We start from the raw sequence: 15,463 nt of genomic DNA, 5'->3' as shown, positions 1-15,463 counted from the left end.
AATACAATGAAAGAACTAGAAGGCACTTAGTTCCCTGGCAATCAAGACTGGAGGAAATTGAGAAGCAATCTAAGACTTCAGATTGTTGGGCCAAGAAGATGCTCAAATGTGCCCATTCCAGGTACATATGTCAAGACTTATCCAAGCACAAAAGCTGATAAAGAACTCTAAGTTACTTCCAGCTTGTTATGATTAAGAGGGGAATTTTGCCTGCAAAGTAAGTGCTTTGGCACCTGCATCAGAGTCAATCTCCAAAGGTAAAGATTGAGACTACCCATTTATAGCAGCTCCAAACCTGCTTCACTTGACTCACTGCAACCTCCGTCTTCCTTGTTCAAGCGATTCTCCTGCCTCAGCCTCTGGAGTAGCTGGGATCACAAGTGTGGGCCACCCCATGCCCAGCTAATTTTTGTATTTTTAGTAGAGGTGAGATTTCACCATGTTAGTCGGGCTGGTCTTGAACTCCTAACCTCAGGTGATCCACCTGCCTCGGCCTCCCAAAGTGCTGGGATTACAGGCATGAGCTGCCGTGCCCGGCCCTCAACCCTCTGTTCTCTTTTTTATATATCACAAAATTATAGAATACATCTGAATCATCAGAACTGGCAGCTTCTGCTTACAAAAGCAACAAATCAGCAGGTCCTAAGTTACCTCTTTGACCTCACCATCTACCTCTGTGCCCCTTGCCTTCTATTGTTTCACAAACATGCAGAATGAGGGGCAACTCAGGGCCTTTGCAGATACTGCTCCTTCTGGTGGGTACAAGCGTCCACCATACAGCCAAATGACTGATTCTTTCATGTCTGTCAGTTCTCAGCTAAAGTTTGTCGTCTCAATGAGGACTTCCTTGATCAATCTTTTTAAAATTACCCTATTCTCCCCAAGGCATTAATAACATCATGTCAGAGCTCTTAGCAAAATCTGAAACTATCCTGTTGGGTTTTTAATTTGCTTACTGAAATGGCAGATGTGCAAGGCTTTTTCTTATCACTTATTGTGTTAAATGAATCAATGAATACTCAGAGTGCTTCTCTTGAGAAAACCTGTGCCTCAATTAGGTTGATAAAGTTTCAACACATGAACACAGGAGGCATATATAGTAGATATGTGTATTTCATCAGTGCCAAAGAACAACTGGAGACATGATTATCTTTGTAAAAGTGTAAGGGGGGCCAGGCACAGTGGCCCATACCTGTAATCCCAGCACTTTGGGAGGCCAAGGCGGGTAGATCACGAGGTCAGGAGTTTGAGACGAGCCTGGCCAAGATGGTGAAATCCCGTCACTACTAAAAATACAAAAATTAGCCAGGCACAGTGGCCGGCACCTGTAATCCCAACTCCTCGGGAGGCTGAGGCAGGAGAATCACTTGAGCCCAGAAGGCAGAGGTTGCAGTGAGCAGAATCACGGCACTGCACTCCTTCTAGCCTGGGTGAAAGAGCAAGACTTCACCTCAAAAACAAAAACAAAAACAAAAAAATACAAGGGGTTTGATGGGGGGCTAGGGAATTTATAAGACAAACAAGGTCTCTGAACCAAATCAACATTGGCTGTGAACAATAACATGGATTATCAGTGACATTTTTTGCTTCCATTTACAACAGTTTACAGTGGATTTTTTTTTTTAACTGACCAACTCTTTAGTTTACGGAGCTGGTTTCTCATCTCTAGGCCTGGATTTTTTGGGTTTTCTTGTTTGTTTGTGTGTTTGTTTTGAGATGGAGTCTTGCTTTGTCGCCCAGGCTGGAGTGCAATGGTGCGATCTCGGCTCGCTGCAACCTCCGCCTCCGGGATTCAAGCAATTCTCCTGCCTCAGCCTCCCAAGTAGCTGGGACTACAAGCATGTGCCACCACACCTGGCTAATTTTTATATTTTTAGTAGAAACGGGGTTTCATGGTGTTAGCTAGTAGGGTCTCAAACTCCTGACCTCCTGATCCACCTGCCTCGGCCTCCCAAAGTGCTGGGATTACAGGCGTGAGCCACCATACCCAGCCGCTAGGACTGGCTTTTAAAGATATTCTTAATTTTGATGAAAATCTTAATTATGATCCCCTTAACTGGATGTAACATTTTAAAAAAATCTCCTAACAACACATATCCTGGTAATGTAGGCTTTAGGGGAGTGGGAAAAAAACAGGACTGGGAGTCAAAAGACCCAGACTGAGGCCCTAAATAAGTTGCACTTATTCAACAGAAACTGAATATGTGCCAGGCACTGTTTTAGCAAATTCAAATAGTGAATATGACAGACAAAGTGTCTGTCCCTTAGGAGTTATGTTCTACTGGGGATAGGGAGAGGGAGATAAAAATACCCTTTTTTCATCTGCAGTTTTTTCTTCTAAAAATAGGTGGGCATTAGACTAGATCATCTGGAAAGTTTCTCCCAGCTCTACATGTTCCGAGAGAGAGGAAAGAAATTTGAAAGGTTTAGCAGTAGTTATTTTGGGGAAGTAAAATCCTAGATTCAAATTTTTTTTTTCTTTTTGGTCATCATTGCTTTCTGATATTTTTTTCTATAATGAGCATGCATTACACATGAAATGGAAAAATGTTTAAGAAAAACAGTAGAGATTTTCCTTCAACTGTGAGCATTGGTTTCTAGTGACCTGAAGGTACAATATTCATCCATTAGTAATGGGAGCTGTAAAAGGGAATTGTCCTGCCCCTCCAGTGACTTATTACTTGATCTTTGCCTAATGAGGCTTTAGGGAAACTGCTCAGGGGATCTGTCTGCTCCTTTTCCCATTACTTTGGTGTGTACCGGTCTCTTCTCTTTTCCTCGAACACTTGAAGTTCTTCTCTACTAGAAATATTCAGGCTCAGCTGGCCTCATCTCACTCTTTAACCTTCACATCTCAGTTTAAATTTTACTTCCGCAGATGCCTTACCAGAGCAATCTAAAACCTAAATTGCCTTCCTACTTTACTATTCACCATACCATCCTTGGTATTTCCTATATTATCTCCATTCTGCTTTTTTCTTACAGAGCACTCTTGTCAACTTGTAATTTCATGTCTTTTGTTTCTATACAAACTTAGTTTATTTCCCCCACAGACTGAAGTTTCACTTCGAAGATAGGGGTAGTCTATTGTGTTGCAGCTATATTCCTAGGACCTAACTGTGCCTATCACATCATAGGCACTCAACTAATATTGATTAAATGAATAAATGAATGAATGAAATGGCTCCTTTGTTCTCTCTCTGTTAAGAGTTTTATTCTCATACAGTGTTATGCTACAGGCAAGCCCTTTGCCAGCTCACAAGAGTGAACTGTTAATTTTTTAGGCCAATTGTTAAGCTTAGTGCCTTGACATTGGCCTTGGTTGGGGTATATATATACCATAGACATAGGGAAATGCTACATGTCAATACTTTTTTTACCCCAAAGAGCTGGTTTGCCAGCATACCACTACTCTCATCTTCTAAATCAAACTATAAATATTGAGCTATCATGGCAAAAAGCATGCCCCATAGGTACCTTAAACTATTTCAGTAACAAATTATTGAATTTTAAAAATACTAAATACATGCTATATAATTATTTACCTGTGGGAAATACTTAATTCTTTTATAAGCTAAATTATAAAATATGTATCTCTGATCTCCTAAAGTTTTTGTTTCCTGTTTTTCATTCAGATCCTTATGTGAAGATTCATCTGATGCAGAATGGCAAGAGGCTGAAGAAGAAAAAGACAACAATTAAAAAGAACACACTTAACCCCTACTACAATGAGTCATTCAGCTTTGAAGTACCTTTTGAACAAATCCAGGTAATGTCAAACATAATTTTATCTTCCCACTCAATTTCATTCCTTCAGACCACATAAATTATACACACAGATCTTGTAAGTTATCAGTGCACATGCCTTCATTAGAACTGCCGTTCTTTCTCCCGTGCACATTTGATGGCTGAGCTACATCAAGAGGGTAGGATAAAATATACAACACAGGACGTGCTGACTCATCAACCAAAAACAGCTGGCACTGTGTTGAGCAGAAATAAAGTCGGAAAAAGAAAATCAACACAACAACTCTGCTAACTCAAAAGTGCAGCTACAAAAGTTAAAAAGCCAAGAGAAAAATGAGCTTTCGCTATTTACTCTTAGGCCATAAGTCAGTCTCCTTGTCAGAGCAAAAAATAGTGGTAAGAGAAATATTTTTCGTTGATGCTAAATATGCAGCATATTGAGTCTTTATTAAAAGATGATTAACAATAGAAAAATTAGGCCAAGTTGCATTTTTAATTATCTAAATTCAGCTTCCTGTGTCTGAGTTGGAATGGATGGCTATTTTAGTAAAAGTGGAGCCTCAATTTGCCAGACAATATTTATGATGGGAAGTATTCTATTAAATGTCCTTGTGGTTAACATGTTCAAATTAAATTGCTATGTGGAGCCACAGTGATAACGTGCAACCTTATCATTTAGGGCTTTTTTAAAATATTTACATTTTCTCACCCCATCTCCATAGTTAGCCTATAAGAATCCAAAGTTCATATCCAATAATTTTGGGCCATTTCTTGCAAATCTTTAATGGGCATCAGAGAGTCAAACTGCATAAAGCAACACTCTTTTTACATTTTATTAAATAATTGGCACAGGTGTATATTTTCAGTGATATAAAAGTTTGCTCATAACTTGAAGGAGAAATGGAGAGCAGACATCAAACCTACGACAAAGGGCCTTCTAAAGGTCCAGAATAACAAATATTCTTTATTTATTTTATTTACCAAATAATAGTTGTACATATTCATGGGGCACATAGTAATGTTTTCATATATATAAGGTATTATCAAATCAGAGTAATTAGTGTATTTATTATCTCAAATATTTATCATTTGTTTGTCTTGGGAACATTCAATATTCTACTTGTAGCCATTTGAAATTATATCATATGTTATTGTTACTATAGCTATCCTATAATGGTATAGAACACTAGAACTCATTCCTCCTATGTAGCAGTGATTTCGTATCCTTAAACAAATCTCCCTCTATCTTCCCTTTCCCAGTCTTTAGTATCCTTTGTTCTGCCTTTTACTTCTATGATATCAACTTATATTTAGCTTCCACATGAGTAAGAACATACAGTATTTAACTTTCTGTTCCTGGCTTATGTCACTTAACATAATATCTGCCAGTTCCATCCATTGCCACAAATGACAGGATTGATTCTTTTTTATGGCTGAGTAGTATTCCATTGTGTATATGTACCACATTTTATTTATCCATTCATCTGTTGTTGGACACCTAGGTTAATTCTATATCTTGGCTGTTGTGAATAGTGCAATACCACTCTGAATATGCCCAATTGTGTGTTCATTTACCTTTAATCTATTCTTAGAAGACAGTATCTTATGAATTAATCACAGCTTTATTCCATGAAGAAAGCTAATATAATATCTACACTTACATTACATATATAAAATATACATGCTTGTGTGTATATATGTACACACACATACATTTTATATATAAAAGATATATTTTATATATATAATAAGTATAACTATATAATATATACATATATAAAATAAGTATAGCTATTATATTAGCTTTCTTCATGGAAACATTAATCCAAAGACATATATATACATATATCTATGTCTTTTGATTAATGTGTGTGTGTGTGTGTGTATATATATATATATATATGTATATATATAATGTGCCTAGGTCCAAGTTAACCACTTTATTTACATAATCTCACTTAATCCTTAGAAGAACTTTATGACAAAAGTACCATTGTTATTATCTCAATTTTATATGAGATATAAAATTGAGATTCTAAACAAACAGGCTTAGAATTTCTTTATATATCAAATAGGAATGATAACAGAATCCTTGTCAAAGTGAGATTATGCATATAAAAGCACTTGGGACAGTGCCCAATACATAGGAAAACACAGTAAATGGTCCTATTATCATCATCATTATTATTACTATTATTCACATGCTAATGTCCTCTCTTTTTCAAGTTAACATTTTATTAGAAAATGGATCTAACAATAAGTTTAAATCAATATATAAATTAGTGCTGTCCAATAGAACTTTGTGATGATTGAAATACTCCGTCATCCATACTGTCCAATAATATGGTAGCCACAGGTGGCAAATGAGTACCTCAGTCACTAATGTGACCAAAGAACATTATTTAACTTCCATGTATTTAAATTGAAATTGAAACAGCTAGATGTGGCTAGTAGCTACTGTGTAATATAGGGCAGTCTTAAATGATCCAAAATAACCAATAACTCCACCATCTTCATATTGGTTGATAGTTTTAAATACAACATTTATCATATAAATTTTCACATAGTGGCAAATTATACATACTTACTTACTTTAACCTCTGTTATATAAATAAATGCAGAGGACACTGGTTCCCTGCTCCCAATAATTTGTTCACTAGCCTGAACCAGTGGGCCCCCTGCTTTGGACTCCCTTGCAAACCCTTAAGACATCAATTTTTTCCAACAATTTATTTTGTAATATTTCTTCAGTGAACTCTTTTGAGTTCTAAGACCTTATTCCTATGGAAACTAACACCTCCTGGCATTTTTTTTTAATTCCAAAAATAATATAAAACAAGGCATTGAGATGAAGACTCCCATTGAGCTACAATTCTATGACTTTAAAATAAATAATCCTTTTCAACTACAAGATGCAGAAAATGCAAATATATTGAAAGTGAAAAACATTAAAAATAAGACACATGTTAGGTTTCTAGGGCATCATTTTAGAGTCAATAACATTTTGTCAGAACAGACAGAAACTGAGCCCAATATAGAATACATTAGACATGGAAATAATGAGCATTCCTTTCTCTGTATCCCTCTTTCTCTGTTCCTTGAGTCAGTTTATTATTTTTCTTTTCCTTTTTTTATAGGAGGCAACATTTATAGTCTTTGCCTTTTTCTAGAAAATATAAGTATTTCGCATGCTAAAATAGGGGGTTAGGTTTCCCTTATCCTGAGGTAATAAAACAATATGCCTGTCCTCTGTCTTTCTCTATCCCTATAAAATGTATTATGAAAGAAACAAAATACACTAATTTCCAAATGCTCATGAAAATGTAACCCGTCCTCCCCAAATATAGAAATAAACTACATATGCAACTGGAAACATTAATCCAAAGCCTTCACAAGGATATTTTGTTTTGAGTGTCACTAATTAATGCATTCCTAAGTGAAAGAATCAAACTTTTAAAACTTCTGTTACCTTTGTGTATAATGTATCCCACCCCATTCATTATAATATGATTGTTTCCTGATAAATTTGCTTAGGACAAGTTCTTAGAATCAATATATCCCTCTTCTTGGTTCCAGAACCTACCCATTGGATAGCTAATTCCTTTAACAATGGAATCACTACAAGGGAAGATTGTCTCTTTTATTGCCATTGTGTTGCATTTTACATTCTAAATTCCACTTCCAGATGGGATTGTTTTCTCTGTTCTGAAGCTGTATATGAATGACATTTCTCATTTCATTAATATAATAATTCAGTCTCAGCATATAAAGTCCACTATAGGGCTATAACTCAGCTGTATCTTCATCTGGCCCTAGCTTTTATATTTTCTGCTACTTTAACTCTGGCCATAAATGTTGCATATTCCATTTATTTTAAACTCTTATCTTTACACTCAGTTGCTAGATTGAAACCATCACATATTCTGCTAAGTAAATTCGTTACTCAGGAAATAGAACTGAAATGTGCTTTTAAAAACTGTATCTTTCATACCATAATGGTATAGATTTGCTTTCATCAGTTCAATCATTCAGAAGAGAAAGTTATCAAATTTTCAAAATCTGATGGAATCACTGAAGTAAATCCTGTATAGCCTAAAAGGATACTTCCATTTGATATCCAGATACATAGTAGTTACTGTATATGCCAGATACATAGTAGTTACTCAGTAAATGTTTACTGAGAGAATGTATGGATGAGAAAAAAAATCTTTATTACTATTTTTTAAAGACTTTCACTGTATTGTCACATTTTATGCTCACAATCATATGATTATTTGAAATTCTATATTAATTTTTTTGTAACATGCTGTCGCCCCCTTGAAATTAGATTATTGCACGTGGTTGCCGTGGGAATTATAATCAAATAGAATGGCCTGAACACCAATGCCAGAACTTTCACTGATGAGGCTATTGAAGCAAATGAATTTAGAGGTTAGCAAAAGTTGACACAGACTCCATGGCATAGAGGTTTACAGGATAGGCGCTGAAAACCAAACAACTCATTCCTTAAACAACCTCAGGCAGGTTATATAACTTCTCAGAGCTTCACCCATCCTTATCTGTATAATGGCAATATTAATAGGATCTGATATGAGAAGTAACAGTTCGTTCAGGAAAAAGACTTAGTGCAAAATATTTAATAAAAAATAATGTTTGAGTATTAAGATGATGATGGTGACAATGATGATATAGTAATGGAAAAAGAAAGATTAGACTCAAGCTTTTACATTCAAGCCATTTTCATCCTCATTCTAGTGGTTAGAGATTGATTCTTTTATTTCCAATTCCTTAGATTTCAAGGACGCTTTCTAGTTGGGTCTTATCTCTAGAGCTAGATAATTCATATTCATTTTGTGTCTCCCTTCAGAAAGTGCAGGTGGTGGTAACTGTTTTGGACTATGACAAGATTGGCAAGAACGATGCCATCGGCAAAGTCTTTGTGGGCTACAACAGCACCGGCGCGGAGCTGCGACACTGGTCAGACATGCTGGCCAATCCCAGGCGACCTATTGCCCAGTGGCACACCCTGCAGGTAGAGGAGGAAGTTGATGCCATGCTGGCTGTCAAGAAGTAAAGGAAAGAAGAAGCCTTTCTGCATTTGCCCATATAGTGCTCTTTAGCCAGTATCTGTAAATACCTCAGTAATATGGGTCCTTTCATTTCTCCAGCCATGCATTCCTAACACAATTCAGTGGTACTTCAAATCCTGTTTTAATTTGCACAAATTTAAATGTAGAGAGCCCCTAAGTTTTCATCATACCACTGCCCTCCAAATCTACTCTTCTTTTAAGCAATATGATGTGTAGATAGAGCATGACTGAAATTATTTATTGTATCACACCGTTGTATATACCAGTATGCTAAAGATTTATTTCTAGTTTGTGTATTTGTATGTTGTAAGCGTTTCCTAATCTGTGTATATCTAGATGTTTTTAATAAGATGTTCTATTTTAAACTATGTAAATTGACTGAGATATAGGAGAGCTGATAATATATTATATGGTAAATATAGTATCGTCTGCATTCCAGCAAAAATATCAACTCATAAGGCACTAGTACAGTTAAACTGATATCTTAAAGGACAACTTAAACCTGAGCTTTCCCAGATAAACTTACACCACATACTTGGTAGGTGAATCCAATTTTTTAAAAATCCTGCACAGGCAAAATAGAATGATCTGAGCAGCAGCATCCAGGCTGACCTCAAGGAAGCATAGCCACAAACCAGAATAGCATCTGTCTGTACATATTTACAAAGCTAAAATAATGGCTTCACTCTTAAATTTGAGGAAGCAACTGAACAGGAGTCAATTATTTCATATTACAAGGTGTTCTGTGTGTGTGTATGTGTGTGTGTGTGCACACGCGCACGTGTGGTGTACACACATTTGTTTGGGGATGGGAGAGAAGAAGCTGAGAGGAGAAGTCAACATTTATGAAATATTGCCTGGCTATTTAAAAAGAAAAAAGTAGCTCTCCGTTATTACCTTTATACAAAATGTGCATCCTGTGAATTCTGTTCCAGATTTCACACTTATAATAATTCCAAAACGGTTGCACATTAGAATTTGTAACAAAATATTTTATTATATAAAACCAGATTAGAAGGAATGCAGAATATTTTTAACACAGCAATCTGTGCTTATTACACAAAATTACTTTGTGGTAAACAGACAGTATTGTGATCCCACCAAAAGATGAAAAAAAAAAAAAAACAACGATTAGCCATAGTTCTGAATGCACTTCAATTAAGCCAAAACAGACAGCTAGTGATCTTTTTATATACTCTTTTTACTTAAATAAGTTTCAATTTGTCCTTTAAAAAAAGGTGAAACAAACCAAGAACAAGTTCTAGAAAACTGAAGCAACCTCTTATGTATACTAGATGCTTGATTTAGGAGGAGTTTTTAAATGTTTTCAATGTTATTATGTAGTAAATGGCACTATTATGAAGCTACTAGTCATTCCATAAGAGTCTTAAAGGACTGCTCTGTGTAACACTGTGACTGCCGTGTGTGCTTAGACACGTAGTTTCCTCAGTGGATAGCACTCAATTTATTCTGTAGTGATATTGTAACAATACTGCCATTCCCTTCTACTGCACTGCCCAAGGTGTGTGTAGCACAAACAGTTCTCATTATAAAGGACCAATTCAGAACTGAAAAGCTATGCATAGGACAAGGAAGATACATAGAATGGGGTGGAACACAGCATTTTGTCAAGCACTGTGCAATATTCCATATTTTTCCCCACTATGGTAGACAACCACTTTGTGGAAGGGCAGCCTGTTATGTCACATTGCATCTACTCACTTTTCTGCCACTCACTTCTGTGACCTATTTTAATTTCCGGGCCACAGACAGTAGTGATCCTCTGAAATGAAAGTTTATCTTCACAAATACCAAAACAAAATGGAGGAAAACTAAGCATTAACCTCATGTTCAGACTTCAGGATATCACACCATGTCTTTTCAAAAACTAAAGAGAATTCAAAAAGGGCTGATGGTAGGCTTTGAACATGGGGCTGGCTGTTTCCCAGAAAATCTGGAATTCCTATCATTACTGTTTCCTTATCAAAGAGGGGGCAAGTGCTTTTGCCTTTTAGCCCAGACATAGCAAACACTTTATAATTGGGACAGACACAAAGGACAAAAGAAAAATACCATCTCCTTCTGCTGAAGGTCCATACTTCTAAAAAACATAGGTAATAGAAAATATACACAAGTCAGATTGTGAGATTAAATCATGGCTTGAACAGAAAATTCAAACAAGACTCTTCTCAATTTAAAGGACCAAACCCTTCCAAAGAGAGGGAGTTGATTGGCTTTTAAAAATTATTGAAATACCAGAAATGACATTTAATTTCACTGTCTTCAGCTTTAAGTTATTCACAATGAACAACACTTTAAAACAAGCAGGTTCAAGCTGCTGAGCAGATATTATTTCTTGCATTAAAGTACTGCTAATGTATTCTCTTGCAACACTGCCAGACATGGGATTGTCACCATAGAATTAGTTGGTACTATGCCATCTTCCCAAGTCAGTGATGGAACCTGCTTTATGACCAAGATTCATCCTCAAATAAGCCACATGTACCTTTCTGACAAAGCTGTGTAAAATATTAGAATCCGATACTCTAGAAAGATCCTAGTTGCCTTTGTGTATATTTACTGCCTGCTTGAGTGTTTCTCTGTGTGGGTTTTTTCTGTATCTTGTAGAAATGTTGGGGTGTTTTCTTCTGCCATATGGCTCGTGGCCCGCGAGCCAACTCCTTCAGCTGTATTTTACCTTCATTTTTTGATGAGGTGGTTTAAATTTTGTTTCACTTTGTGTAGTGAATTCCACAGTAGTTTTCTGATTGTTGTTAAAAATGACTTAACATATTACACAGATATTCAATAAAAATGTTTTATTTCCTGTTGATGTTGCCGCCTTCCCACTCTTTTCCTTGCCTGACTCTGGTGGTAAGCCAATGGCCTATTGACTTTGGGGGACTCCTGGAAACAGCAGCTAAACAAAAGTTTGCACTGAATGCCAGTGTCTGAGTCACTGATGACTGATGACTACAGAATGGCTGGAGGGAAAACAATGCCTGGAGAGCATTTGGCCGTGACTGCTCTGTGTTCCTGGGCAGTGTCATTCTCCACATGTGTTTCTCTATTCCTGTTTGTGATCAGTTCATCAGGCATACTCTGAGGCTTTTCACTTTGCCCCAACATGCATCCTTCAGAGTTTTCACTCCAGAACCCAAGTCACACAGCTTTTCCAGAACGGGATTGCAAACAAGATTGTTTTAACCCCAGTTTCGGAGAACAGCATGATACGTTAAATTCTATACCTACTGCGATTGCCAGGAGAAATAAGTAAACACTTTTTCTCCACTAAATTTAACATTTATCAAGTGCCTACCTTACTGGATGCTGGAGCCCACAGTCTCAGGCTGATGTAAATACGCTATCGCAGTGCACTGTGATGTGCACTTAAAAGTAAGGATCTTAGGTCCCTGAGGATTTTAACTGGATCAATCGTAGTAGATACCGTGGTGTATCACCATGATCCCCCTTCAGCAGAGAGGTATTCTTGCTGCAGCTGCTAGAATTGGTGCTTGCTGATAGCTGACAGCTGTGTCCCTCTGTGCTCTACAGAAGGAAGCTGTCTCACCTAAGTTTATGCATCCTCCCTGGGAGCAGCCCAAGTTTGGCTGCTGATGCAGGATCTCTCTGAAGTGCCATCTCAGTTTCATAGCCCCAGGGGTTAGTGGAGACTGCTTTTGCAACTGTGCTGCAATTCAACTTCTTTCTCTGCCCTGTTGGTTTTCCTCATTGCTTTGCAGGTGTTGTTCCTAAGAGAACTTCCTCCAATAAAACCCCTTTATGTACAGCTTAATCTCAGAATCTGTATCCTCGGGATCCAATCCCACAACACATTCTTTGGGGAGGAGATATCAAGAAGAGTTTTCTAGAGAAGATAACATAGCAAAGTACAAAAGGAACTGGCAGGAGTCACCCAAGTCAAGGAATGGGCAAGACTTCTGCAAAATTTATATCACTTGACAAGTGTATTCATGATAGGGTCTTTGAGGGTTGGCTACATACATCATACTTCCTTCCATCAGCTCTATCAGTCATGGCCAAATAAAAATAGGAACGAAACCCAAACTGCTAAGACAACCAGAGGAAAGATTGCTTAATTACTATTCACTGTGAGGAAGTTGTTGGCAAAGGTTTCTAAATCTAAGTTTTTAAAAGGAAATGTAAGGCACAACTAGGGTTACGAATTTTTAAAAATCAACATTAAATAATCACAATTGTTTGGTTTTCAATGGTGAGGATTTTGTTTCTTAAAATGCTCTTGAAATTTGGTCGAAAACTAAAGAATATTTCTTAATGAATTCTCAAAAAGAAAAAGAAAATCACATCATCCTTTTTCAATGTTATTTTCCCAAACGGTTTGAAGGTCTAATATAAATACATTTAAGATATTTATTTGGTGTACTAGCCAGGAAAACAAAATCATTTCACATATTTCAGTGAGGGAATTTAACATAGAAAACTGACTGCATAAGGGAGAGCTGAGAAAGCAAAGCAGAGACAGTGGAGTAACCCAGAGATTAGTAGATATCACCTCCCAAGCTGGCAGGAGAAAATAGAGAATGTAGTGTTCATGGAGCCCGGGACTGAAAAGGAGGGGCTAGAATCTTGGACAAGGTTGCATGGAGACTGCATGATTCTAGGACTACAAAAGGGTATTGGGTGCTGGTCCACCCTAGAGGTGATGGAACTGCCAGAAAACCCTGATCCATTAGCTGCTCACTATTGCTAGAAGGAAGCTGAAAGAAGCTGAAGGCAGGAAGAGGATCTCTTTTCCCCTCCTCCCTTCCACTCCGACCAGTGCTTCCCATTGGCAGAACCAGCTGGTAAGGGATTCTAGGAAAAATAGTCTGCAAAGGCTCAGACCCCACCCCAAGTATACAGCAGGGTACAAAGACGGGAATGAGAACAGCCAGAAAATGATCAACGCATTAGGAAACCTGTTACCAGCTGCAAGCACTTTTTAAATGCTTTCCTTTCTTTCACAGAGGAGTCAGATGTTTCTGAATCACACAAGTCATCCCCCACCTGATAAAACATGCATAGAAATCACATTCTTATTCTATTTATGCAGAGTTTATTCTTAACAGATTTGAAAATTCCAACCATGATTGTAGTTACCTCCCACCCCCACTGCAACACATCTTTATTACATATGCACAGGACTCTGATGTTTAGCAACTGATTTAGGCTACACACAAATCTTTACCATAAAACAGTCAAATGATGACTTTGGAATAAGAAGACAAAAAAGCAGGAAAATAAAAATGAGAAATAGCCTAGTACTAAATGTCCAAAGTAATTTTCCAAAGCATACAGATCAATAATTATGCAGGAGGAGCCATCAAGAGAGACCCAGAAACGATAGCACTATGCAAACATGCTGATGATTTGTGTAATCTAAGTTTTGAGGCTGGCTGTTATATGCATTTTCAAATCCACATTTCAGCTATATTGATTTCTTCGCCCCCCACGGCTTCCCACCAATGAATATCCCCAAAGTTCTCACATTCATCTTTCCTTAACGGTAACTATCCTGCCAGCTAAGCCTATCCCCTGTGCAAAATATTCTTGCCCCTACTTGGGCACACACAAGGTTAAGAGGTATTTTCTACTTAGCAAGTTGGGACTCACTTTCTTTTCAGCTGTCCACTTTAACTCTGTCAACTTCTTTCCCCTCTGGACTCTGCAGCAAAGTGTTGACACCTTTTATAGGTAAGAATGTTTGAGTTGCAAATGGAAGAAATCTAAATCAAGCTGTATTAAGGAAAAAAGAGAGAAAGAAAGGCAAAAGAGGAGAGAGGGAGAAAGAGATAAACAACTGGCTCACCTAACCAGGAAGTTCCAGGTGGGTGATTACTTTTAGGAAGAGCTGGATCAAGAGCCACAAACAGTGTCATCATTTTCTCTCTCTTTCTCCTCCTTCCTCCTAAACTCTGCTATCCTTAGTATTGACTTCACTGTCAAGCTTCTATGTCCCCCTGTAGCAACAGGGATGATCCTTGGGAGCTTCACACATATTCTTCCAGCTTAGCATGATTGCAGAGAGTGTTTGTTTCACAATTAGACCACCAGCCGGCTGTGGTGGCTCATGCCTATAATCCCAGCACTTTGGGAGGCGGGCAGTTCACCTGAGGTCAGGAGTTTGAGACCAGCCTGACCAACATGGAGAAACCCTGGCTCTACTAAACATACAAAAATTAGCTGGGTGTGGTGGCACATGCCTGTAATCCCAGCTACACAGGAGACTGAGGCAGGAGAATCACTTGAACCGGGGAGGTAGAGGTTGCAAAGAGCTGAGATCGTGCCATTGCACTCCAGCCTGGGCATCAAGAGCAAAACTCTGTCTCAAAAAAAAAAAAAAATTATACCACCAAAATTCCCAAACCTGACTCATATGCTTAGGTCACATGCTCTTAAAACAATCACTATAGCCAGATGATGATACAGTATTTGCTTCAGCCAAAACTAGGCCATGTCTCTAGACCCAGAGCCAAAGAGATGGAGGAAGGATAGCTCCTCAAAAGAAAATCAAAATGATATGGACAAGAAAGAAAAGTAGATACTGAGCAGACAAAAACAGCAAACAGCTACTCTTCAGCTTCTGGTATACCTCCAGCCCTAAG

The 15,463-nt window shown here is 37.7% G+C and overlaps 1 protein-coding gene across 2 annotated transcripts in view; it reads left to right on the top strand.

The window, feature by feature from the left end:
- SYT1 (synaptotagmin 1) overlaps positions 1-11,670 on the top strand; it is a 268,273-nt gene extending 256,603 nt beyond the window's left edge. For both annotated transcript variants that reach the window (XM_012442029.3, XM_064376939.1), the window contains exons 8-9: positions 3,636-3,769; positions 8,615-11,670. In XM_012442029.3, the coding sequence (XP_012297452.1) occupies positions 3,636-3,769; positions 8,615-8,821 (341 nt within the window). In that variant the 3' untranslated portion in view covers positions 8,822-11,670. The remainder of the gene's footprint in view (positions 1-3,635; positions 3,770-8,614) is intronic.
- The last annotated feature ends 3,793 nt before the right edge of the window (positions 11,671-15,463 follow it).

This window comes from Aotus nancymaae, unplaced genomic scaffold, assembly GCF_030222135.1.
Source record: "Aotus nancymaae isolate 86718 unplaced genomic scaffold, 86718_ANA_hifiasm-v0.15.2.pri h1tg000016l, whole genome shotgun sequence".
Taxonomy (NCBI): Eukaryota; Metazoa; Chordata; class Mammalia; order Primates; family Aotidae; genus Aotus; species Aotus nancymaae.
The sequence above is the reverse complement of the archived record's forward strand: the minus strand, read 5'-3'. Positions and strand labels throughout refer to the sequence as shown.